At 41.7% G+C, this 26,732-nt stretch overlaps 1 protein-coding gene across 3 annotated transcripts in view; it reads left to right on the top strand.

The window, feature by feature from the left end:
• The window catches only part of UNC80 (unc-80 homolog, NALCN channel complex subunit), a 130,149-nt gene that overhangs the window by 36,721 nt on the left and 66,696 nt on the right, over positions 1 to 26,732 (top strand). For 2 of the 3 annotated variants that reach the window (XM_074145021.1, XM_074145022.1), the window contains exons 17-26: positions 478 to 644; positions 1,346 to 1,447; positions 2,777 to 2,991; positions 3,513 to 3,619; positions 4,085 to 4,184; positions 9,002 to 9,174; positions 15,218 to 15,430; positions 19,784 to 19,919; positions 22,246 to 22,379; positions 26,534 to 26,699. In XM_074145021.1, coding sequence (XP_074001122.1) covers positions 478 to 644; positions 1,346 to 1,447; positions 2,777 to 2,991; positions 3,513 to 3,619; positions 4,085 to 4,184; positions 9,002 to 9,174; positions 15,218 to 15,430; positions 19,784 to 19,919; positions 22,246 to 22,379; positions 26,534 to 26,699 — 1,513 coding nt within the window. The remainder of the gene's footprint in view (positions 1 to 477; positions 645 to 1,345; positions 1,448 to 2,776; positions 2,992 to 3,512; positions 3,620 to 4,084; positions 4,185 to 9,001; positions 9,175 to 15,217; positions 15,431 to 19,783; positions 19,920 to 22,245; positions 22,380 to 26,533; positions 26,700 to 26,732) is intronic. The other variant, XM_074145020.1, reaches the window with a different exon arrangement.

Here is a 26,732-nt window from a genome sequence, read left to right on the forward strand (position 1 = left end):
CCCATGATGTAAAGCTCTAAAATAATTAAGAAAAATCCCAAGACACCCACTGGTTTTGAAAGAAAACATGCAATTTTTTCACTCTACTTTCCCCTTCACCCCTTCGTTTAGCTTTTTCGTGCCTTTTAAGATTATGGGCTAGATGAATAGGATAAAGCAGGCTTTAAGTCATCTTTGCAACTCCCTCATCTTGCAGCTGGTTTAACCTCTGATACCTCTACATCTGCTTTAGCCCACTGCAGAGCATGTTCCATAACAGTAATGCTCCTCATTGTCTGCTTCTTCTGAGTGCAATAAATGGAGTTTCCAGCTTTTGATCCCAGCCAGAAAGCACAAACCCTTTACGTGGAGAGTATATCAAACAACAGCTGGAGGAAGTAATGGCTTGCTGAAGTACCTTGGAAACTATTGATTCTCACTGCTTCTTCACAAACTGCAGACTGAATTCTTTCATTTTCGTGATGTCTTGCTACTCAGGGCTTGTACTGCGATATCCGACAGCTGGTCCAGTTTATCAAGGAGGCTCATGGGAATGTCTTTCGGAGAGTGGCGCTCAGTGCCCTCTTAGACAGTGCTGAAAAGTTAATACCAGGGAAAAAAACAGAGGAAACCGAGCAAGAGTCAAAACCTTCTGGGAGCAAAAGGTAGGTGTCTAGGAGGGAGAAAGCAAATGACTGACTTGCATATGGCTGTATGACTACATGCACTAAACACAAATGTAGAAAGTCCAAGGGTTTGTGTGTTTTATCTTGATAGCATATGTCAGTTCCTCATATACAGAATTGTACTGTGGCAGCAGTCTCCTTTAAAATTTAATGAACCGAGACAGTAAAAGATTTGCAGAAAAAAGTACTAACCCTCTCATACAAGAGGCCTAAGAGAACACTACTGGGAGGAGGAAAGGTTAAGAGAGGTAAGAAGCATAGTATCAGTCCCAAAACACTGTGGGGACATAGCTTTCAATGTGCATCACATCCTTAGTGTTGTTTATCTGTCAGGTAAATCCTGATATGCAAAACAAGTCCCAGAAGAAATCTAATCCTGCCATGTTTCTTTATCAAAAATAAATTTTCTCTGTTTTTTTGAGGCTTGTCGTATTAAAAAATTGGGAAGAAGGATTAAGAAAGATGAAAAACTCCTAAAAACCTTGGATTTGGTTCTAAGAGCTGACACCTTTTTCATTAATGATATATAGAGAAGTAGTAAGTTGCTAAAGAGAGGGTACATACATCTCTAAAGCTGCTTTGTTGCTCAGCAGTGCTGGTTTCCATGTCATGTAGTTATGTGATGACCATGAAACGGGCCATCCATTCGCTTTAGCTGATGATTTATATTGTCTGTATAGATCCGAGGCAGGAAGCGTTGTCATTGACAAAGGCCAGGCATCAGCTGCCCCTGATGAATGCCGTAGTTACATCTCAAGCCGCCCAATGCAAACTCCAGAACAGTAAGTAAATATTGAATTGTTTTCTTTATTGCCAGCAGCTTCCTTCCAGGGGTAGTATAAATGGGCAGGATAACAAGGACTTATCTCTTTGGATGGTACAACAAATGCCTTGACTTCAGGAACTGTTGATGACATCCAGGTAATGCCTATTTTCAGTGCTGCCAACTGGACCCACCCTGATTTTGATGGGAAACAACCAGAGATTTTCAATGACAGTGCAGTAGATTTGTCAATATCGCATTCCACCATAGCCATTAATAGAGGGTTAATTCCTCAGAGATGTCATCACAGCTGTTCTCCGTGCTTTGTTTGTACTTCTGTGGGACGATTCTGTTAGTTTTCAACTTACAAGTTTTTGCTAAGGGTTATTAATCCTTTACTGCCTCCCAAGAGCCAGCCCATTTCTGACCTGTCTTGGCCATGTAGTCTCCAAAGATTGTTGCATTTCCCTTATCAGCACAGGTGCTCCACCAGTTTTCTTAATAAGCAAATTAACCTGCTGTTAGGCACTGTGCGTTTGAAGTATCTATTGTCCAAAGAATTCTGCCATTTAATATTGAAGTAAATGTAATCAATACTCTTAAGAATTTTAGAAAATTTTATAAATGGCCACTGGTCCCTAAATAACTTTGGACAAGTCATTTAACCTCTCTGTGCCTCTGAATACCTGTCTGTCCTGTTAAAGTGCTTTGAGATGCACTGTACGAAGGCACTGCTTGCACAAGGGCCCAGAGCTCTATATTATGTATTCTGCTGCATTAACTGGCCCCACAGTCTCACTGTTGCTGAGACTGCAAGGATAACACAAAGCCCTTTACTGCTGTGCAGAATTGCAGCAAGCTGTTCTGCTTTGAGCCCTGCCACAGCCATGGGACATCTCAAGAGTACAGCAAAATACACTGTCCCCATTCCAATATGTTAATGAGGACTGTGACTCCAGCAGGTCCACAAATGCCTATCATGATGTCCAAAAGCTCTCCAGTACATATGCTTGCAGAAAGCACCATTGTAGTCTTATCAATATGGGTCATTTTGACCTAAAGAAGATGATTTATTTTTCACGTGTAGGAACTAAAAATTGGAATGACCTGTTCAGTAGACAAGCTCCTCAGGGTAGAGAATATGGTTATTTTGTGCCTTGAACAATATTGAGCATGTTGTCAAACTTGCTTATGTCCCACTGAGAAGACTGTGTTTGGAATTCAAAATGAAACAACCTCAAAGAATAGAAGAGGTCACGAGGGGGCTGTGGAAGCAGGGGGCCTCATTCCTCTGAGCATCCAAACTTCACTGAAATGCAGTTCACGCTCTACATCCCTTTTCTTCCAGTGATGAGCAAATCCAAGGTGCCGTTCTGGGACGCAAGGATTTCTGGCGAAAGATGTTCAAGTCACAGAGTGCAGCGAGTGATACCAGTAGTCAGTCTGAGCAGGACACATCCGAGTGCACTACTGCTCACTCTGGGACCACCACAGACCGGCGCTCCCGCTCCCGTTCCCGACGAATCTCCCTTCGAAAGAAACTCAAACTCCCCATAGGTAAATGTATGTCTCTTCCTATTCTATATACATATTGCATGTGCAGAGAAACACAGAGGGATATGTCTGTCTTAAGAAATACTGCAACACAGCTCCTTTAATGCCCAAGTATAATGTGCATTCTCCCAAGGGAAGCTGGGAAATCCTCTCCATTTTAGAGATGGGGAACTGAGGCAAAGGGCAATTTGCCAAAGGAAACAGAGAGTATCTATGGCAAAATAGAATACTGAATCCAAGTCTCCAAAGTAGTAAGCTAGTAGCTTAATCTCACAGACATTGTTCCTCTCTGTAAAAGAAAAATCATCCAAATAGCATTTGATAGACAAAGAATATGTCCTTTACAAGTCCCAAGACCTGGGCCTTGTATGGTAGTTAATGCATGTAACATGAAAAGGTTCCTTCCCCTTTCCTCCCATTTTCCCATACCCTGGCATGGCCACTTTGGAAAAACATGCTGCAATTGCTAATAAATAGATTCTGCTTGGAAGCATTTTCAGAATTGTCCTGAGTGGCTTCTTCTGCAACAGGGAACTGGCTGAAGCGCTCCTCCCTCTCTGGCCTGGCTGACGGGGTGGAAGATCTCCTAGATATCAGCTCTGTTGACCGTCTGTCTTTCATCAGGCAGAGTTCCAAGGTAAATGTGTCAGGCAGGATTGCAGAGAGCTTGGAAGGACAGGATCTGGCTGGTTTTAGCCTTCCAAGGAAACATTCTACTCAACGTGGACCTTACAGCCAAGGAGGCTTGGTCACAGCAGTCTTCAGAGCCCAGTGCCGTGGAAATTTGATACTGGACTTTTGTGGCTGCCTTGGTTCACTGAGAGATAAATGCAGGCTCTGTCAATGCACTTAAGGTTTAACTGTTGGTCACACTTATCCTTCCTTCTTTGTGCCTTTACAGCCTCTTGCAAAAGACCGATCCTTTAAGCAGAAAGCTTAAAAGATGAAGTGCTTCAGCGTACGTAAATCTGTGCAGACCCATTTGTGTTGCTATGGTGATCCACTACGTTACAGCCCTTCTGTAGCTCCTTTATGTCTAAGGAAGGAAGACCGAGAGGTAATGGTATGGTGCAGCCTGACCCAGCCCTCTCTCCTTGCACAGGTGAAGTTTACCAGCGCAGTGAAGCTGTCGGAAGGAGGGGGGCCAGGAGGTGGCCTGGACAATGGGCGAGATGAAGAGGAGAATTTCTTCAAGCGTCTTGGTAAATGGCGCACCTGCCGAAGACACCCATCCAAGCTTCATCACACAGAAGAAAAAGATGGTTAGAAATCAGGGTTCTCGTCTCCTTTTTTCTTTCTTTTGATCTTTGTTTTTTTAAAATCTCTTTCTTTCTGTATTTTGCCCCTTTCCCTTTTTTCCTGCTTTCTCCATAGTTTTTGTATCCATTCTAGCCTTCTTCAACTTTTTAGTCTTTGTAACTGTTTTCTTTCCCTTCCTTCTTTCTTTTGTTTTGATTTAGAAAAAAACTCTAGTGAAGTTGATTTTTAAAAAAATCAAGACTATCCAAATAAATTATGCAAATATAACATTTGGGCTTTTCAAATCAAATTGAATTTGATCAACACACTTGAAAAATTAATGCTTGCTTCAAAGCACTCCTATTCAGTTCAAAATTAGGTGTGTAAATCTTTCATTGCCTAATATAACAATGGGTGTTCCATCAGTTTTTTTATTTGTTTTTTTTGTTTTTTTTTTCAATTTGTGACCATTTGACAGTTTCAGCAAAGATCAGCACTGATGAAATGGAAAACCCTGCACAAACCTTGTTATAATTATCTCTTTTCTTCTGTGTTTGCATGTCTAGTGTCTGCATACCATTCGTTAGGGATGCTGTCTCTTTTTCTTAGCACACAACATAACAACACTACTTTTTCTGTCCACGAAAGTATACTTAATTGCAATGCATTTTCAAAATCAGGAATGTTTGAAAAGTGCCTTTATGAATAATACAAGGTCATGATATTTTCTGTTTTAAAATGTCATGCAGTCATTCACATGCTCATGTCCTCAGCTTGGAGCTCATCCTTGGTGTCAAGGAGACAACCGTGTATCTTGAAGTTCTATTACTGTTTTTTCAAGAAAACCCAAGCCAACTCCCAAAAACACAGAAAAAGGAGTAGATTTTCTTTTTCACCATTATTTCTCTAGCTTTACAGTGTGTTACGTTCCCTGGCATTATGTTTTTTATTTTCTGACATTAAACTTTGACACCGCATTGTATATATTTCACCATCATCTGTCCCAGACCTGCAGCGTAATGCATGTAAGGCATTGTTCAGGCAAGTGATACTAGCAAAGTATGAGCATATCTCCCCAGTGTAAACTGGTCATCATTCTACCACTGCAGAAACACTAGTGGGTAGTTTTCAACTAGCTCCTAGGTGAAAAGTATTGTTCCTTTAGAAGGAGAATGCTTCAGCCCAGCAGCTTGTTGAAGCTTGGTAGCTGAAGGTGAATACTCCCACAATGGAAGGAACGGCATTGTTTTCTTCATCCACTACTTTGTGCTGAAGTAGGTGTGAAATACTTCCACCATATTTTCTCCTGGTTTTCACTGGGAACAAACAACTGAGGGGCCAGGAGATCTTTACAGACTGCCACAACTGCTTATACAGTGCTCATGTGAGATGTCCTTCATATCTTCTTGCAGGAAGTAATTTATTTTTCATCTTGCTAATGCTGATTTTATGCCACTGTGAGTTTACTCCTGCCTAGAGTGCCCATATTCTTGATTTAACGGCACAGATTTAGTCTTGGCCCTGTGACCGTCAAAAGCCTTGTTCAGTATGTGTGGCACAACTTATGTCTATACAATACTCAGATGATACGTTAGTATTGGCTTTTTGAGCTTTGGAAGCGTTGTGCATACTTCAGCCTTCTGTGAGTAACATCAGAATTTATGTAATTAATGAAGAGAACTTGAAATGCCTTTTACATGCCTATGAGAGAAGAAGTGTAGATGACACATGCTTGGTTTTAACATATGCATGTGTTTGAAATACCATAGTAAAAGTGATGTAGTGGGTTAAGGACAGAGACCCTTGCATGTTAGTATGAGAAACAGGCAAACTGTCCCGTGATGTTGATGGGGAGGGTTGGGCTGTTGCCTTATAACTAACTGAAGCAAGGGGAGAGTATTTAAAGTTTACAAGGCAAAGTGTGACAGTTAAGGAAGTTGAATCACCATGTCCGCAGGGGTTTCTGGTATGCAATGAAAGCCGCACACCATGAGCAAAAATATTAGAGTAGCTGTACATGCCCGTGTGTGGATGTACTTCTGTGTGTGTAGTGAAATTGATGTGAAGCCTTTACAGGGTGGGATGGTTTACAACACGGTAGAACAGCAACATTGCAGAGGGTCTTCAAATTTCCACTGCTTCTGTATCTTCCATAAAGATCAGCAGGGTTCATGTGCTTATGGAGAAGAGAATAAAAGCCTGTTGAAGGTGGGTGAGCATACTATTAAATCCCTCAAGGTCTGACCCTAAAGCATTGGTTTGGAACCTATTTCTACCTTCCCATTCTTGTCATTCATGATGCTATGTCATTACTTTGCTCATGCTTTTTCCATGTAGTATTTCCTCTTGTGTTTTTGGGTTTTTTTAACATAGTAGACCAAATTTAAAAGAAAATGGAGAGAGGAGGAATACATTACAGTAAAAAAAAAAAAAAAAGTAGAATAACTTGTCACATCATTTATGAATTGTAATCTTCATTGTGATATATCATCTAGACCACTGGATATGTATGTAAGCATACGTGTGTGTGTGTGTGTATCTGTAGGTGTGCATAAGTATATACACATAATTATATGCACATTCATGCATAACAAAATGTTTCTTTTAATGATCCTTTTACCTATACTAAGAACACAGCATATATACAGAAGTGAGTTACAGTATGTTTACATGAGACCCTTAATGTTCCTTCAGGCACTTACTGAAGACATTGTGAGTGACCATAGAAGTTGCCAGGGTGCTCAAGATACACAGCACAGGTGAACCCCACCACATGCTTGCTTCGAGGGGTGATCTCACCTTCATGGGGTGATCTCACCTTTGCACAGGAAGCAACTGTGGGGGTGGGAGCTTGGGCATCCAGTGTCCTCCTATGTTAGGAAATGATCTCTGCTCACTGGCTGAGATTTTCTGCAGGGCTGAGTCACATTAACACTAAGCCAGTGAGGGCTCCCCTGCTTACAGCAGGGCTGCTCCAGGATAGGCATAGTGGAGGACAGTTCTCAGCTGCTTCTGAGGGATTCTTTTGCAAAGCTTCAACAAAGTGCAAGGCTGGGACTGCAAAGGACTGCAAAGGGCTGTAGTGATAGACTATAGGTAGTATCACTGAGCCCAGATAGACAAAGCCTCTGCTAGATCTTTATAGTAAGGGTTAGGGAGATGTCTTAGGCATGCTTTTCTGTGTCAGAAAGTCAAGTTTCTGTTCTTTATCTCATACAGGCACAGCCCTAACAGGGCCCTGAATAGGAAACCTGAATAGGTTTGTACCTCAAGTGAGTTAGCGTTACAACAGCCATAGCAGGAAGGCTCAGATAGCATGCCACAGGCTATAAGGAAACAGGAGGAGTTGGAAGAAAAGGGTATTTGTGCCTGCTTATTTATGTAAGTGTTCTACCTGTTCTTTCTACTTTATTTGTTTGTTTGTTCCATTTTGAGGAAATGTTTCCCAACATAGGAACATTTTGTTCACTGGAAAGCTATGTACAGCTTCACTGGGGAGAGAAAAGCCACAGATGTTGTAAAGAAGTCTCTTGAAATTTGATTGATATACCTCTGTCTTCAGGGGAAAAGTGAAGATCTACATTGTCATTTTCTGTTTTGACTATTGTTCGTGGTACATAAGTGCTTTCCAAGTAATTCTGGGGAGTGCAATCTCAAAGGGACTTTGAGTTTTCAGCCATTCTTCTTTCCTGAGGAAGAAGTCACAAAGTCCTGTAGAGATGACATCTTTCAAATCCGTGTTTAAAGCCGATCTTGAATTCTCCACCTGGTGTTCTCTTCTTCAGTGCTCTATCCTTCCGTATTCTGTAAACATTTGTGCTTTCACATGTAAACAGGGAGAGTATTATAGATAAAGACAAAAAGCCCAGAAGCTGACTATTCTTGTTTTGACCAGCCACCTTGAAATGGCTTTCCTCATCTGTATCTCTCTGCCACTCTCTCAACTCTGGGTACCAACTGCATAATGGTCTTCTGCTTTCAGAAGTGTTCACTCCAGTCAGCAGTGGGATTAGTTGGTTCGTCATGGGAACTCTATACATGGAGTTTAAAATCATGCTTGAAAGAAGCCCTGGAGGGGGGTGCTAGCTTCATTTTCATTTTTCTCTTATTAGGGAGCTTTCCACCCCAGAGAGTGCAAGACTCTTCAAGGGAGAGAGGCTGGAATGATGATGGTATCTAGGAGTTGAGTCCAGTCTCACTTTGGGTGTTATGGTAATTGCAGAACATGTATGCCTAAAAAAAAAAAAAAAAGGACAGTACTTGATTTCCACCTAGAACATTTCCAATATTTGCTACTGATTTTTCTGCCCTAGTAGACATATATTACTAAATTGATACATGAGTGAATAAGGTTTATGCATGCTCCCCTTTCAGGTAAACTTCAGGGGGCAATAGAGAGGTAAAGATAAGAGATTATTCAGGAAAACTGGACAGTAAGCATGATGTTCTGTGTTAGAGAGGTGGGGAGGAAGGGCCATATTCTGGTTCTCCTATACTGGGGTAGATCCTGAGCTTCAACACTGAGTGCAATGGAATTGTTTGGGCAGACATCAGTATGACCAAGACCAGAATCTGGCTTGCTGTACACCTATTTCATGGAAGTCATGAATATTGTAAAAATGCCCCTGTTATCTTCAAGACAACGCATCAAGGTGAGGAAGGGATTTAGACCAAGACTGTACTCATCATGGGGTTTGTGCTACTTTTTTTGTTGGTGAGAGACTGTGTTCCCTTCTCCCTACCCCTCCCTGCATCCCCTCTGTACTCTCTACCTCTTTAGGTTGCCATAGCTTTGATGATCACTTGACCTCCAACCAAGAAGGAGGAAAATCCAAGAACGTTGTGAACCTGGGAGCAATCCGCCAAGGCATGAAGCGCTTTCAGTTTCTCCTGAACTGCTGTGAACCAGGCACTATCCCTGATGCCTCCATTCTGGCAGCAGCTCTAGATCTTGTAAGTCATTTGTTGGTGTATTTTTACCTGCTGAGTGAGGGCATGTGGTGGTCTGTTGTTGTTCACTAATGCTGCTCATGCCCACGCAGAAAGCGTGTAAAGCATCACAGCAATGCCAATGGTGGTGCTGGTATGAGGTGGAGTTTTAGCATCTGTGACTGGATGAGTATGCAGACAAACTGGATTGCTTTTTTCATTATATAGCTCCCCATAACTAGATTATTGCCAGTGCAAAGCTTTTATTGTCAGACTTCAAATTTTGCTCACAGCCATTCTGCTTTTGCTCCTAGTGCCAATAATATCCTACAGAATAAGGACTGAATACTGAATAACTACCTGGAGAGGCGTAGTAATTCCACTCAGGGGTTCTGACGGAGTTATAAATACATTAGGCAGCACTGAACTATTAGTGGTCAGAGCCAGTCAGTGCAAAAAAAACTTGAAACGTCAGAGTGTGCATGTTTTTAAATGCAGATATTGCTAATTTTCAGTTCCGAATCACAGAAGTGACACAACTCAGTCCTTCCCTCCTGACACTGAGTGTCCCTTCTATATCTCCCTCCTTTTCCCTGCAGATGCTGATTTTTTAACAGTCCCAGTTCTAAAGCAGTGGCCTTCAGCCTGTTGCTTATGGCCGGTGGGGCTCTGTGAGGTGCTTGTGTGACAAGCACAAGAGAGTGACAAAGACAGCTATGAAAAGCCATCAAATTATTAGTAACTTCTCTGCACAGTGCTCTTCAACTTCCTTCCATAAGTGTTTGGATGTCTGCAAACAGAAAAAGATTGAAAGCCACTGCTCTCAGAGCATCCTCATCCTCTCTATCCCTTTGTCTTCCTTCTCCCGACCTCTTGCCTCTGATTGCCATGCCATTTGCGCTCCTATTTCAGTTTTTTTGCTTGCTGCTGGAGATGCCAGGCTCGTGGACCTGAGATGTGTTGCCTTGTCTGCTCCATAGTTCTAGGGATGATGCACTCTGTGCACTGTGCCTTTATATGTTCTTCTTAACCTTGCATCCTTAGGGTGCAGATTCAAGCAAGTCTGCATTAATATTACCCCAAGTTGCTGTTGCTACCAGTTCGCATCTAGCTCTAATTGTTTGGACTGCTCCCTGTCCATCTTCCAGTAGACGTGTTTTCTTCACTAGTTCCTACTCCTCCTGTTGGAGATTTTTGGCCCTCTGGCTGGAAGCTATGGAAGCAGTGGCTGATAGGGAAGCCTATCTCATGCTTTCACAATCAGAAGTGATTTCTACCAGTCAGGGTTGCAGTCATCTCAGAAGGCAGCTTATGGAGATAGTCTCTCCTCACGGGTTTGCTGCACAAAGACAAATTCATTCTTCTAGGCTGCCAGGCTGCCACCCCATTGCAAGCTCTAAACTAACATGGAATTTAAAGTGAGTGGGCAGGGAGGAGCTCATGGCTGTCCATTATGTCACTAAGATCCCTCTGGGGATGCACTATTCTTTCTGCTCATAAATCCAGATAATAAAACAGGAGTTTGACAGTTATGTCCCTATTGCCTGTAAATGTCTTACTTATTTTTTAAATTTGCCACATGCTTAAGCAACAGATCAACTTACTCTGTGCCCGTGTATGAAGTCAACTGAAAACTACTGGTCAGAGTAAACTGGTTGAAGATGTTTGTTCTGACTTCCAGAGCTGGCTTTTACATAAAAGAGTTTGACTCTCTTTCCTTTCCACTGAGTGATGCAGAAGGCTTTGGTATCAGAAGTTCTAGAAGGTCTGCAGCTAAAGATGAAAGAAGCCTTGTTTTAATTACAGACTTGGGAGACTCCTTGCAAGTACCTGCTCAGCTGGCATCTTGTCTACAAAGCATTGTAGATATATGGAAGTTGAGAAGTCACATACACTGCAGGTTTCAAAAGATGACAGCTTGTCATCTCACTGTATTGCTTAATGGCAATGTATGCTGTTATGGAAAATTCCCACATTTTATGTCAGTAGAGCACAGCCAACAGAAAACCTTCTGGGTTTTTAGCTCCTGTTTTCAGGCTTTTGAAGTACAATTTGAATCAGGTCTGATGCAAATAAAAAGCTTCTTAAGCAATTTTATCCAGCCTAGTTCCTATGGCAACCTTTAAAAACGGAAAGGCAAACAGCTCCAGTTTCAGTTCTTTCATAAACTTTTTCAACATGCTTTTTCATGCAAATTTTTGAAATTCCATTCTTATACCGACTTCAAGATCTTTGATCACCCTGGATGTTTATACACATTTGCCACAGTGATTTAAAGGAATTAGAACAATGAAACAAAGGCTGCATCCTTACAGAGGTAATGATTTATTTGCATATTAAATAAGTGTAGTGTTGCCCTAGGTTTAGAAACTATGTAGTTAACATATTTTCCCAGAAGTGGCATCTATCCTTGACTGAATTTTGTAAAACTGCAAATGATTTGTGGCTTTACAAACATTCAGTGACAATTGATAATATGTTGCAGGCAGTTTCATCCTTATGTCATCAGCTGAAGTCCAGAGTTGGCAATTAAAAAATTTATTTTCTTTCCTTTTTCAAGAAACCTTGGAGATTGAAAGGCAGGTAATACCATATTTCGGTCTGCGGTCAGATTTCTGCAGAGGATTCCAACAAACCGCTGTCTAGCATGATATAAAGATGTCACCTAAAGTATCCTAATTAGACTAGTGTAAATGACTCAGGTGGGTAAATACAAGCTTTCCTTTGACGAGTTTAGCAATGTGGGACACCTGTCGCCATTACATTTCTCCAATACGATGTGCGAGTTCTTACCCTTGTTGAAATGCCATAATGGCACTGCTTTACAGCAGCGTTGTGTTTGAGAGGACCTACCAAGTATTGGGAGAGCAGAACCAAAGCCTAAACTGCAAGAATACCTGCCAGTATCCTGATTCCCTGTCACCAAGGGTATTAGGCAGCCTCTCTTGTTCCCATGTCACTGTTTCCATACGAGAAATACTTGTCCATAGGAGGGCATATGACCTGAAGGAAATCAGAGATTGCTCCAGACGGGTCTCCAGAGTAGAGGACGGGGAACAGAAACAAAGAGCTGTGTCATGGGTTGTACTAGACCATTTTTAGGTATAATCAGAGAGATTTGAACTAGCATTTTTGAGGCAATTCTCCTGGTTAATAATTTACTCACAACCTGTCTTCACATGCCTGGTAAGCTGCTTCTCGTGCCAGACTTGTCTTGTGGCTAGACAAAGCAGAGCTATCCAGTCAGCATCTTTTGACAGTACTTGAATTTACTTTATTTACTCTAAATGTAAATTGTTGCTATTTTGCTTTGCTTTTTTCTTTTTTTTTCCTTGAAGAGACAGTGGAAATGAATTTTTGCTCCAAATGCCTTGCAAGAGTACAAGAAAGGGCACGAGAAAATTACCACTAGTTGATTAGACTTATAAAATGCATAGTCCTTGAAAACAAAAATGGACCTAAATGTTCTGCATTATAAAACTCTGCAGAATCAGCTGTGCTTGAACAGTAATGTGATGCTGTAAAATTCCTAATCCATCCTGTATTTGCTCCCTCCCACCCAGGTCATTGCTTTTGCTGTTATTAGTACAAATCAGGGTATCTACTGAAAAGCTCCAATGGGAGTACTTGAAATTATGTTAAGAAAATGGTGGATTCTTATTCATGTCAGTTTATACAGCACAAGAACAATTTTCAAAAGACAAAGCAATATAGTAGGCCTAATGTTAAAAGTGGACTTGTGATCAGATTCACAGGCTCGGGCAGGCTTGTGAGAGTGTTGCTGCTGTGTTAAGTTTTGACAGTGACCATGGTAACTTGTGTTCTTTTCAGCTATGCATCGCCTGCCTGATTCATTTCTCTCCATTTGTGATGTGTTTCTCTGTGGTGTGAATCCATCCTTGTCCATTCTGTCACATCTCCATCTTTCTCTTGCTGCTGCTTCAGGTTTCTCTGAGCCTCAGGTAAGCAATCACAGGGAGCTTGTGCCCTGTGATGTTCAGAAAGTCCTCCTTCACGCAGGAGGCCTTTTCAGCGATTTTTAGTTTGGAGCTCCTGCTCCGGGATCTAGGACACACCCCTCCTCCCCTTCAATCCCCACCCTACATATCCTAGTTTAGTTACAGTAGTTGAGGTCTTCCATAATGTTCTCTACACTTATCTTTACAAGATTCCTATATACTCAGAAATTGTGACATCACCAGTGGCGAACTGAAACAGACTAAGGCTGGGGCTTCATCTTTTCATGTATGTCTCCTAGTCTGGTTAAGGTTTTAATCAGTGAGAATAAAAGAATAAAATCCTCACCTATTCTCTGTTTCGTATTGCATGTGAACAACAAGCAATATGTCATGTTTTTTCCAGGTGCTAGATACTAGTTTTGTTTCTGGTTGTCAATGAATTCAGTTTTCCGCCCTCCTCATCAGAACATTGGGCCAGCTTTAACATTCTGTTTATTCAAGAGAAATGCTAGAAGATTGCTATTTTCTTCCAACATTTGAATAAAATATGAGCAAAAAGCTGCAACAGGATGTTGTGTCAGGAAGCAATTAACATGTTTTCTTGTTAATGTAGACAAAACATAATCCCTCTTTTTTTTTTTTTTTTTTTTTTGGCCAGTCCACTAGAAGGCATGACTTTGTTCAGTCCTGTCAGTAGTAATTTCTGGCTGTAAGTTTATCTGCAGTACAGAATTTCTTAAATCAACTCCCAAACTTTTGGAGCGTTGGTCCAAAATTTCTTGCTTTCAACTTCTGATTAAAGCGCTATTGGAGGCACCATTTAATAATGTTCTGCAGATCAACTGCAGACCATCTTCCCTGGTCTCAAGGTCCATGTGTTGTTTATGGACCACAGATGAGGAACCTCCCCTTATAAGTAGATGCTAATCTGTTTAAATTGTCTCATTAAAGCTGTCAGTATCTAAATATGTGAAAAACACATGTTTGTGCTCTGTGAAATCCCTGTTAGGGAGCCTTTCAAAGCCATCTTGTGAATTGTGAACATTGTTGTATTGTTAGTGTTATAACCTGCTGTCCAAAGGAGTTTTGGCTTGTGAAAATTGCAGGAAGAGAAGGGGGAAATTAAATGGAAACGAGGAGAACCATTTGCTTTTAGTCACTTTCCATGTCTGTAAAGATGCTATTTTTGCAGAGCTGTGGACTGCTGGGAAGAAAGCTCCTTCCTGAGTCTAAGCTACCCTTTAGGAAAGAAATTACAGTGTCCATTTTTTAAACATATTTGAGAGTTTCAGAAGCACTCTTTATTGGTCTAAAATGGATCCTGCTGGGCTGTTTAATACAAATGGAAATAGACTCCATATAATTTCTCCCATTAAAGAAAAGCACTCTTCCAAGCTGAGAGCAGGAGGATTTTCCTCTGGAATATAGTCAAGTCCATCACTTTGAAACTCAGCTGCCTGATGTTAAATTTCAGTATTAAATTATCTGATGCTTGCTAGGGCCATTGAAGTTAGGCGAGTGAAATTTTGTTGACTTATGCCAGTAATGGATTTCACTCTTCATATCTGCTTGTTACAAGTGCAAAGTAGCACTCTTCATAGTTTCAGCAAGCCTCCATTCATGCTTCCACCCCCAAGATGCTCAAGCAGAACTTAACGTGACAAATGCTAGGGCTCATGTGGCCAAGCTGCCATTTGCGCTTGCAGTATTTGCAGCCTTACTAGTGAAGGCGAAAAGAAAACTTGACTCATTCCTCCAATACAAGTGTCAGACGCACGCTTCTGCTTTTTGGCAGTTACATGGCTTCTGAAAGGAGAAAGGATTACAGAGGGGTACTGAGACAAGGTTGTTTATAAATTTATAATGTGGCTCTTCCTGCCCCTCTAGTGGCTGGACTAAGCATAACTGTTCAGTGTTTACAAGCCTTGTTTTTATTAGCTCAAGAGGTGTGACTCAAGGCAGAGATCCTGGTTTCAGACTCTAATGGAGAGATTTCTCAGTCTGTGTGGCTCCATGGCAAACTTGTGAAACAATTGATTAAAGCAAAAAATCCTCTAATGGTTAGAGAGTTTTTTCCAATGTATTTGTATTTTCTGCAAACATTTCAGGAAGCTCCTGTAGTGGCGAGAGCGGCCCTGTTCCTCGAGTGTGCACGTTTCGTTCACCGCTGTAATCGTGGCAACTGGCCCGAGTGGATGAAGGGCCACCATGTGAACATTACCAAGAAGGGCCTGTCGCGTGGGCGTTCTCCTATCGTGGGCAATAAAAGGAACCAGAAGCTGCAGTGGAATGCAGCTAAGCTCTTCTACCAGTGGGGAGATGTAAGTGTTTGTTTCTTTTCTGCTTACATTAAAAAATATACCAAAATGGAAAGGTAATTGGATCCTCTGTAGAATCTTGGTTGCAGTAAAACTGGGGACTCATAAGCTTCCTTTCCAACTTGCATTTCACAGCCTGCCAGGATCACCTCTTGTCCTAATGGGAAAGGACTCTGTTAGGATGTAACAGTGTCCTCTTCCTTCCTCTCCCTCTGCCGTGTTCCCACTGAGGATCCATTTGGTTCCCTCTCCTGTTCCCAGCACTTGTCATATGTGAATGCCTAAGGAAGTGTAAGAGCAGGGTGTGTGATACTACTTGCTTTTTTCTAGCCTCCAAATATTTTTAGCCCAGAGCTGCTTGAGCTAGATGTGGTGCTGTATATTTAGTAATGGGTTTCTCTTTGATGTACTTGTTCAGCCTCTCTTTGCACACGTACAAACTGTTATCACTCATCATTCGTTGGCAAGGAACTCTACGGGGCTACTATGTGTCATCTAAAGAACTGTCTTTCTTTTGAGCTTGGGTCCTTCAAGTTTTACTTGATCGTGACCTCTTACAACATACGAACCAGGCAATTGCCCTGTCTGACCCTGTCAGTGCTGCTTGCAGTTTCTTTGGAAGCGCACCGGGGTATATCTGTTGAAGGTCTGATGCTTATTGCAAGTCATTTCACACAACTCTCAAAATAGTGGAAGAAGTTTCTTTGACCTCTAGGATACCTGTTACATATGTCTGTCTGGAAGTGAGCTTTGTGCTTCTCACCTCTTTTCACAAAACCAGATATTTTTACAGTGAGTATCATGATCAAAAAAAAAAAAGGATGTGAAATCTAAGGCTCAGGGGAATTTGAAAACCATGTATTCTGCATTCTTGGGGTATCCACATAATCCATGCCAAAAAAGCCTTGCTAACGCATACTCTCTTAGGTTAAACCAACACACGCTTCTCAGTGGAGCACATTGTAGGAACCTTGGGCTAGTGCTGACCATGTCAGTACGTTCCCAGCGCAAAACACAGCACAGGGGGAGAACCTACCTGGGGTCTGAGCACCCAAGCTAATAAGCTTTGTCTTTTGGCAGCTCTTCTCCTTCCATTTCTGAAGCTAATTCAGGGAATGCTACTTGGGCACCCTACTCTCTGTTATATCTCAAACACAGGGGACTATCTTAATAACAGCACTGATACCTAAGTTCATTGAAAATGTATGTAGTGTGAATGTATTTGCTTCTATATTCTATGAGGTAACCACCTTAGCCTAACTGCTTTGAGGAATCCTGCCAAGGGGAGAACATAAGATAACATAGTCCTTGTATTTTTGCATGCATTGCTGGCAGTCAGGACGATCCATCTGTTTGTGTACTCTATGCCTCTAGACATTCCTTTTCTTCAGATTCTGATGAAATGGGAGCAAGCAAGTCAGTTCCCATTAGAAGCCAGTTAGATTCCCCATCAGCTGCCATTTTTAGAAACTGAATTAGCCTGACCTGGAAAAAGTCCATGAAGGTTTTCTTTTAGAAATGTTAAAGTATCACCATATGCAAGGTCATGAGAAAGGAGCCTGGGAAATCTGATGGCAAGCAACTTAGCATCATTCTCTTCCCCTTAACTTTAATGACATCATAAGGCATATCTGGATGCATTCTCTAGAAATAGCATGTGTTTGTTAGTGGCTTAGGAACATCTCAAAAGGGAAAAGCATTACTTTTACTTTACTGTAAGTCAAGAGAAGATTTGGAGAGTAGTCTTTACCATGCAAATTTCTTCTTTTTTTACTGCAACCTGTCCTGCCACCCATGAATATTTCTGTTTCTTCTCACTGGAGGCTAGGACAGTATGGTTACCCACAGCATCACGGGCCCCCAAACAGGCTCATAGCTTTAGGATTGGTCTGCACCTAGCACTGCTGAGGTGCATTTCCTTTATATTCTTTATGTTGAATGCCAGGCAAGGCTGGTCCTCTGGCACTGCTGTTACCTCCCAGAAGCTGTTTCAGGTGAAGGTGGCTCTAAGCATAAGTGGCAGCCACCAGCTGAGCCTGTAGGACTGGGACCCTGCAAGGTACGCTCCTCAGATGGCTGCTTTTGTTGACTCTGACCAGATTCCAACCAGATAGGCTGAACCTTGAGGACAAACTGCTTTCTGTTGCTGTAATACAGGCACCTGCTACAGAACGTGCTGCCATTTCTGGGTGTTAACCTGCCCATTTCACTGTGGCCAATATCAGCATGAAGGACGGAGTGACTGTGCGCTCACATAGCTCCTAAGCTGCTCCAGTACCAAGAAGGTGGGATACCTTCCCCAGCCCATCTCTGCCTCCATCCTACCAGATCTGTCTACGCTACAGCACGCTATCCTTCCTGCTTGGTGGCAGCAGGGCTGCTGCTTTGGAATGAAATCCTTGGACAAAGAGAAAAGTCTCTGAATGCCCTGAGGCCTTGTTCTGGGTTTTTTTTTTTTTTTTTCTTTCAGTAAATAAGGCTGGAAAATTGTGCTAATTATGGATCCTTGCTTGTCTGTCATTGCTCACTAATTGTGATACACAGTGCTATCGTCAAAGTTTAGTGAGGCCAAGAATGAATGTAAAACCTTTTTTCCCCCCATCCATCTCCTTTAAGTCAGCCTCCCTGACAGCCATCAGAGGATAACAGCGGTAAACCCTTTCCACATGAGGTGGGATTTGGACTGCTTGTAACAGCAATGAGCCTATTGAATCACACAATATCACTTGTTATGCTGTCTTTTTAAATAATACAGTGTTAAATCTATTCTGATCAGGTCACTTCCTTTGGCTTCATCTGTTCAGAGGCATTTTCTTTTAAAGTGTGGCATGCTCCCTGTTTGCTGGGAAGACCACGAATAATTCACGCAGGTAATACATGTGAGGAATTCAGTGCTCTTTAGTTAGGATGCTGTGGGATTATGTATGATTACTTTAATATTAGGGTGGACAACACAACATAAATAATATGTGATAAATTACTGCTTTGTGGAGAGGCAAGCAGAACATTTCTTCCTTTAAATGCCTGAAACATAAAAGGGGAAAAAAAATGGTGAGAGATGTGGAGTTTATTTAGATATGTGGAGGTTCACAGATAGCTGAGATTAGCAGCTATTTGCATCAGTTTGCACACCACAAAAATACCACCTTATTTTCTTCGTATAGCAGAATCTACCCTCTTCCTTGTTGCTGGATTTCACATGAACTGCTTAGCAGCAAGGAAGAAGAGCCATTCTAATACCTGTTTGTGACTGTTTATCTGCTTCGCTTCAGCTGAGACGGGAAAATTATGTAGTGCTGGCATGACCGTAAGTGCTGACTTGCAGAAGATTCAGAAATCCTCTGTAGTATCTTTCTCTGAAACTATCCCAAAATGAAGGAAGCCAAATAGCAGGTGCTGATGAAAACTCAGTTATTAAACATATTTCCTCCCTTGCAAAGTGGTGATATCACAGGATAAAGTTTTACATGCTTGTCTGCGTTCTCTTCATTTGTCTGCAGCAAAGAAAATGAAGAAAATCCTTAGGCACTCTAAAGTGTCTTAGCAGGAGAACATTCTTCTTTCTAGCACACCCTCATCTGTAGCTTTGCTGACAGCACCATGAGGGCTGTTTCCATGCTGATAATGATGCTGGCAAACAGCCACAAATAAATGATCAATTCCTTTCTGGAGAATTTAACAGTATTCAGTGGAAATCTGTCTGTTCTCTACATGGATCCCCTCTACACCAATACCCACACACCTTCCCAGCTTTCATATGCATATTGTCAGCTCATTTTTGTAAAGTGGATCAGGCAGTCTCCTTTAAAAATGGAAGCAGGCTTTCCCACGGATATTCAACAGTTTTATGGAGAAAACAGGGACTGTTACTGGATCCCTAAGACACAGGATAGTTTCTTAAACTGAGTTTAAGTTTTTAAACAGTTTCTTAAATATTCTCAGTATCCTCAGACTTAGCAAAAATCTGGCACACATGTATCAAGGGGAGAAAGAAAAGTGGAAGAAATTCATACCGAATAATGATCTAATCTCCTCCTGCCTATCATGTTCTGGTTTGGGGATTTCTTTTGTTGTTGTTATTTAAACAAATCTGCAAAAATTTTTCATCCTGAAATTTGACACTGTTTGCAAATTTTGCTTGAAAAAAGGGGAAATAAGTTAAGATTTCCGTAACAATTAATCTTTTATCATCCCTTTCTCTACTTTACTGCATTTCACAGATAATAAAAATAAAGCCAGGATGTTCTATTCTGGCTGGAACATCTCCACAGCCTGCATGGGGCAGAGCCCTTGACCACCAGTGAGTTAGGCTGAAATTGTCACCTCCTTGTGCTTTCTCTTTCTCTCTGTCTGCAGGCAATCGGTGTCCGCCTCAACGAGCTGTGCCACGCTGAGAGTGAGAGCCCTGCCAACCTGCTGGGCCTCATTTATGATGAGGAGACCAAGAGGCGCCTGAGAAAGGAGGATGAGGAAGAAGACTTTTTAGATGACAGTAAGGAGACTCCCTTTACTACAAGAACCCCCGCTTGTAAGAACCTCTGCTTTAGGAGCACTTGATTTTTCTTCTTTTTTCATCCTCTTGCCACCCAGCTGTATTTTCCAGTCCCTCACTTTCACCCCAGCTTTCTCCCCTGTTCTTTCCGTGCCTGGTTGTACAACATGACAGATGGGTAGTAGCACTGAGAGACTTTGACGGAAAAGCAGGTGAAACCAGGCAGCGAGTTGCAATTCCTGTATACTGGAAGCTGCAGGGTACTAATTTCTTGAGTCTTGCTGTTCCTTGAGTGCAAAAAGTGGTTCAGACTCCCATTCTCCCCAGTTATTTCTGCCAAAATATTTGTGTGAGATCAGCTGCTTTTCTGCTTCTTAACGTTGAAGAGTCATCTGCTCACCTCACGTGAATTGGCACAGCTCTACCAACGGTTTTTAAATCTTGACTTCAATATATTTGCTGATTCTCAGGTAGAAATATAACACAGTGGTATAAAAAGTATCATTAAAAACTTGCATAACAAGAAGATGACTAAAACACGCACATTTGTGTGGGTGTGTGTACATAATGGGGGTGGCGATCACTGATTCTGAAAGTCAAGATAGGCATGCAAATTATAACACACCCTGTGAATCAAAATAAAGTCAGAACACGTACTGGTGTAGGTGAAGGTGGTAACAAACATTATGTCCTCTCCAGACACCATTTGTCTATATGTGTGTGCTGTAATGTACTGGTTCCTGTGTACATGTACTGTTGTTTGCCATTGGATGTAGTGTGCTAGCACTGTTTATGTATCTTCTGGGTTGTTTGTTTTTCTGTGGTCCTGGATTTGTTCTTATCACTGCATAAAGGCCAACTTTGGAGTAGAGAGGAGTAGGTGGGAGCAGTGAAATGTCATTTGTGGGAAATGATGTCAAGGTATTGGCCCTAAGCTAGACCTTCACAGGTGCCCCTATGTGGTGTGCCAGTGCTAGCAGCTACATGTATGTGGGTCGCTGTTCTGGATATTTTATTGGCTCTTTAAGAGATATATCCAAAGCAGGAGGGTGCACCCAAAATTTTCCCTCTCCTGCACCATGAATGACTTTTGAAAGGTGAAGAAAGCCTATGTTCCCATGACCAAGTGACAGAATAGGTTTTCTTGTCCCTGTTCTGCCACTGATAAGGCACTTATAAGGGGATGCAGAACTGCTTTAAAAGGATGATCTAAGAGAAGCAAGCAGAGAGAACAGGTTGTGATCTAGAAAGCCATGTAAGAGCTCAAGTACTCTCCTGAAAGCCAGTGTCTGAAAATAATCAATTTGCATTCTTGCTGAAGGCAAAGATTTTTCAAAAGCTGCCCTCTGTGCTATAGGGAGTATCCTGAGGAGGATATAATACGCAGTTGGATATTCTGTTATACTGTGCATCTCATCTGTATTTGATAGTTCAGATTATTTTAGTGCCTACAAAGTCCATAATTCATTACTGGTAACGTGTACAGAGGAATTAGCAAGCATCACAGAATTAATCTGGTTTTATCTGATCCTTGCAGTGTCCTCTCACTTGTTTGGTTTGGACTGTTTCTTTGCAAAAAGTAATGCGATCAAATATGGGGGAAAACAAGTGAAAACACAAATCTCTCTGAAATGTGTGTACATGGTAGTATCAGGCTTTATTAAAAAATGGGTGTGGTTAGTTGTTGTCACAACTAATTTTTTACTTTTTTTGCTATTATCCTAAATAGTATTTTTCAAATTAATCAAGCACTGAAGAATCCCTCATACTTTTCAAGCTTTGAATGGCACTAGATGGGTTACAAGCTTTTGAAGCTGATTGTTTAGACTCAGTAGAGATGAAACTTCAAGTATTTCAATAATCCCTCGTCTCTTTCCCCCTTTGTTTTAGGTTAAGCATTTGAATGTATAATTTGATTAAGCAAGTTGAAATTTTTTCTTGATTATCTCTAAATAGGACTTGGATTCTTTGCACAAATAAAGAAGCCTGACTTCAAAGGAGGCTGTCTTTTCCAGTTATCAGGGTAGTAATTAATAATAGGCACAGTACCTCTTTGCGAGTCATAACTCCATGTATTTTGAGAAATACGATATCATATATACTGTAGTACACTGTAGTGTGTTAGTGCTATTGCATGTGCTGGAAAACGCGGGTTGATATTTGTTTGACTGTGTTCCTTTTAGTGTAGGAAAAGTAGCATAGGTAGGAGACTGGGTTTTCCTCTTTTTTAGTGCAGCTTGCATTGTGCACCATATGTGAAAATGTCCATCACCTCGTGGTTCCAGATTTTGTATAATCTTGCTCACCATAGAAATATTTTTCCTAGGCACTGTGAATCCTACCAAATGTTGTTGTCCTTTTGCACTGAAAATGGCAGCCTGTCAGCTTCTCCTGGAGATAACCACTTTCCTTCGAGAGACCTTTCCCTACATGCCCCGGCCACGTACTGAGCCTCTTGTGGTAAGTGGACAATACACCTTGGAGAGGGAGCCATTCCCAGAGAAGTCATTGGGCTCTAGGCCTGTCTGAGGAGAGGTAGGGTGGGGTAATAACTCAAGTGGGTCTCTGATGCAGGGAGAGAGAAGCTGTTGTCTGGTGAATAGAAGATGAATGGGGCACATCACATGGTTTGGTTAAGAAGATAAGACTGTGGAAGCACAACATGTACTGGAAGTTCAAGAAAGTTTCAAAATAGAGAAGAGAACAGCAGATGGATTAAGAAACTGAGTGTGGGGAACCTGAGAGGTGTGGGAGATGGACTGCAGGAGGTGACAGCTCACATGCTACCTAGCCAGTTAGGAGGGCTGGTTGACAGAGAACTGAACAGGGGAGTTAGGAGAAAGCAAAGAGGATGGTTTACAGAGAATTTGGTGGAGCTTAAAAGTTGTAGATTTTTTGGCTTGGGTTAGACAACAGAATCAAAGGAACTAGAGTAAGAAAAGAAAGAGAGACAAAGAAGCAAGGAAAGAAATAAAATTCCATGAGTCTGAGAGACACATAGGCGAATCCTGGCATGAATAGTAAGCTAAATCACTGATTACCTGACAACTAATTTTGTGAATAGCAAAACCCATAAAATCTGATTTCCAGTGGTTCATTCTTGTGTGGATTCTCTTATGTCTAATAATGTGGTTTAACATTGCCTTCAGCCTGTTGTTCCACAAAATACAAAGGCACTCAGTTATCTTTTGTCAAGATCTATTGGGTTGAAGGTGACCATCAGCTTCAGAGGTGGTTAACATGGAATGAGATGAGAATTGAATAGCAGACATGCAGTTTCATCTGCTAAGCCTAATTTGTTTAGGAAATCAGGATAAAAATTATAAAGAAAGAATGAGATGTTTCCAAGTGAACATGAAGGATTTAGCCCTATTATTCTATTTTTGTTAATGACAGACTGAGACCAAATTTTGCTGATGACAACTGTGCTTGACAGGCTGATTTGGCTGGGTACTATTGAAATTAGGTTCTGAAATGGGTTTCAAAGGCTGTAGATGACCTATGATGAAACGGCTCAGCCCCCAGGTATGCAGGAAGGGAAATTTTAAAAAACAGGAATAAATTCAGCAGGAGTGTTTCTAAACACTTTGTTGATACTTTTACCATGTAATAAATTACTCCCTCCAAAAGCAGGATAATACCAGGGTTTAGAATTCATCTCAGTAGTTAGGCTTGGAACTAAGAATATGTTGGGTAATGAAGGTCAACAGAAATTTGTGCTTTTGTGCCAGATAGAAATGCAACTGATTAATAGCTTTTCAGACTTGTATATGGGAGAGAAGGAGGAGGAATTATTTTGTGATGTGTAGGCAGAAGAAACCTTAAGGTCACGTTATGCAAGAGCCTATTAGAGAAAATGGCCATAGAGTGCTTCTTTTAACTTTGTATGGGGCGAGGGGGAAGGGGGAGAAGAACCAACAACGCTCCAGATTAAAATATTAGTCTTTGTATTTATGGAGTGATGCTTCCTTTCCAAGATGTTGTGGTTTAACCCCAACCAGCAACTGGGACCATGCAACCATTCACTCACTCCTCTCCTTCCCAGTAGGATAGGGAGAAGAGGGTGAAAAGTAAAAAAAAGATATCATGGGCTGAGATAAAGACAGTTTAATAGAACAGTAATGGAAGATAAAATAATACTAATGATAATAATGGTAAAAGAATATACAAGAAAAGTGATGCAATACAATTACTCATCACCCAGTGATCTATTGCCCAGCCCGTCCTGAGCAGCGATCATGTATTCCTGCCTCACAGACAACCCCCATTTATATACTGAGCATGACATCTATGGTATGGAATATTTCTTTGGTCGGCTTGTGCTCCCTATGCTCCCCCTCTGTTCTACGGGAAGTAGAAATCCTGTTTCTACGGGAAGCTGAAAAAGTCCTTGACTATATAAGTCCTTGACTATATAACCTTGGCTTATACTATAAGCATTACTTAGCAACAACTAAAACTGTATGTTACCAGCATTATTCTCATACTAAGTCGAAAACACAGCAGCTACTAGGAAGAAAATTAGCTCTGTCCTAGCTGAAACCAGGACACAAGAGAATCGGGTACATAATGTTACCGTCCATAAAGCTGAAATTCCAGGAGAGAGAATCTCACTTCCGTTGGTGTTTGCAGGCATTCCTGTTCCATAGATATGAGCACAGACTTTGAAGCACAACTTTGAAGAACTGAAGCGTTTGCAACTAAACTAGTTGTGGCAAACCAGTTTAACTACCCACAGTCTATCCAGGCTTGCCGGGCTGAGCTGTGTTTGAGTCAGGCAGGCAGTCCTGACTGAAGTTTCAGTTAAAGCCTTTTACTGAGGCCGGTGGGGTAGATATAAGCTTACTTCGCAAATGGCTGGGAGCGATGAGTACATTCTCTTGAAGCCTACTGCTGCCACAGTAGAGCCAGAGACCCGGAACTTATCATTTGCTGTGGTGGGAAGTCATTCATTTCAGCTTAGCAGTTGCTGAAGATAGATAGACTCAGACTAACTGTGTGCTGAGAGGAGGTATTTCATTCTGTCAGTTAATTTGTGGGGGCAGTGATTTCCAGTGTAAGCATGCTGACAAACAACTGGGGGGAGTAATGTGTTTGAACGCCATAGGGAGGGGAACTCTGACCATGCCTTAGGAATATACCTGTACTGCTGTCATGGCTCATCTTATGCATGCTAATTTATGAAGCTGAGCTAATTCAGACGGATTTGATCACAGATTTTTATCCTGAAACGCTTTAGCCTTTGTTTCATATCCTAAACTGTATTAGATATGTTTTAAACTATTCACATGGAAATTTTCAATGCTAGAGATACTACAGATCGTTACTTTAGGCACCCGCCTTTCTACAGCCCAGGTTTTGTTGTTGAGCAAAGTAAAAATATTTCCCTTATGGCAAAACTGTTAGCTTTTCTGACAATCATTTATGATAATTTTCCCTGGAGATGCAAAGCTGACTGTAAATGGTTTTGGACCTTCGACTGGTGCTAGACAGGCTACTTAACTGATTTCAGCACAGCTCACTCTAGAACATGTTTGAGAAACCCTTTTTTATTTTTTTTCCCAAACCAACTCCTAGAGCAGCAGACCTTTTTGACCCAAGTAGCTCCCAGTAACTTTTATAGGAGTTTTGTATGCATGTTCCCATATGAGATCTCTTCAGCCAACAGAGTTTTATCCTTAATAAATATTTTGGATAATTTCAGTGTTATTATCATTCACATTCATCAGCCGTTTACTTGCAGCAAGGAACTTTGTGTCATCTTAGGTTTCAGCTAGTTACATTTTGGGTGGGGAGATCTCAAAGCTGATGATGTCCCCAGTCAAAAGGAACAAATTATGTTCTTAAAGAGCCCACCATTTTAACTGTGTCTGACGGTGTGGGAGTTCACAGTCTTTCTTTCACTTTTTCTAGCTGTGGTTAGAGAAAGTGCGTGATAATTCATAGCTTGTGGAATCTTAGAACTTTTGCTTTTCTGGCCCAATCTGGTAGTCAGTAGGTGGCAAAAATGGTGCCATTTCTGTTATCAGGAGAAAACGATGGTGCAAATTAGCTTCTCTCTGGTGCAATGCTGTTTATTTTTCAGAATTTACGCGCAGCCAACATTTTTATTACTCCGTTTTCTCCACTGTGTCCTTTCAGCCTGATCTGCACAGAGAAAGCTTTCTCTGGGCCATGCTCTCATGGCTGTCGCACTGTCAGCGAGCTTCCTCTCAGCTTTTCTGCCTCTGATGAGTACAGTGGCAATGCATTCCCTAATCGATCGCAGGGAACCTTTTGGAGTAGAGACCTAATCATCCACCCAGCACCTTGGGCAACAGCCACCTTTTGTTGCCACCTATCCCTTAGGGACTGTTTCCCCCCTCATGAGCCTGCAGACAGGGTGCCAATTGTTAACCAGAAATGTGTGTTAACACCTGTTAACTCTTTCATCCTGACAGCATGCCGCAACCCCAAAGACTAGTTGGGTTAGAAAGTGTCGGGGTGGATGGAGAACTGTGTGATAGAAAGAAATTTCCATCTGAGGCAGTTCTTCCTGAAGCTTCTGTGGTTGCAGTGAGAAGCATGGGGGCTTATACTGGTGGCACATCTGTGTGGTCTCCGTTCTGCTTCAGGACCTGGAGAGCTGCAGGCTGCGTCTGGACCCCGAGATGGACCGGCACAGGTATGAAAGAAAGATCAGCTTTGCTGGGGTTTTGGATGAGAACGAAGATTCAAAGGATTCCCTGCACAGCAGCAGCCACACCCTCAAATCTGAGGCTGGCTTCGAGGAGAAAAAAGGTTTGTCAGGCAATAAGGCTTTTGTATTCTCAG

Source organism: Numenius arquata, chromosome 3 (genome assembly GCF_964106895.1).
Source record: "Numenius arquata chromosome 3, bNumArq3.hap1.1, whole genome shotgun sequence".
NCBI lineage: Eukaryota > Metazoa > Chordata > Aves > Charadriiformes > Scolopacidae > Numenius > Numenius arquata.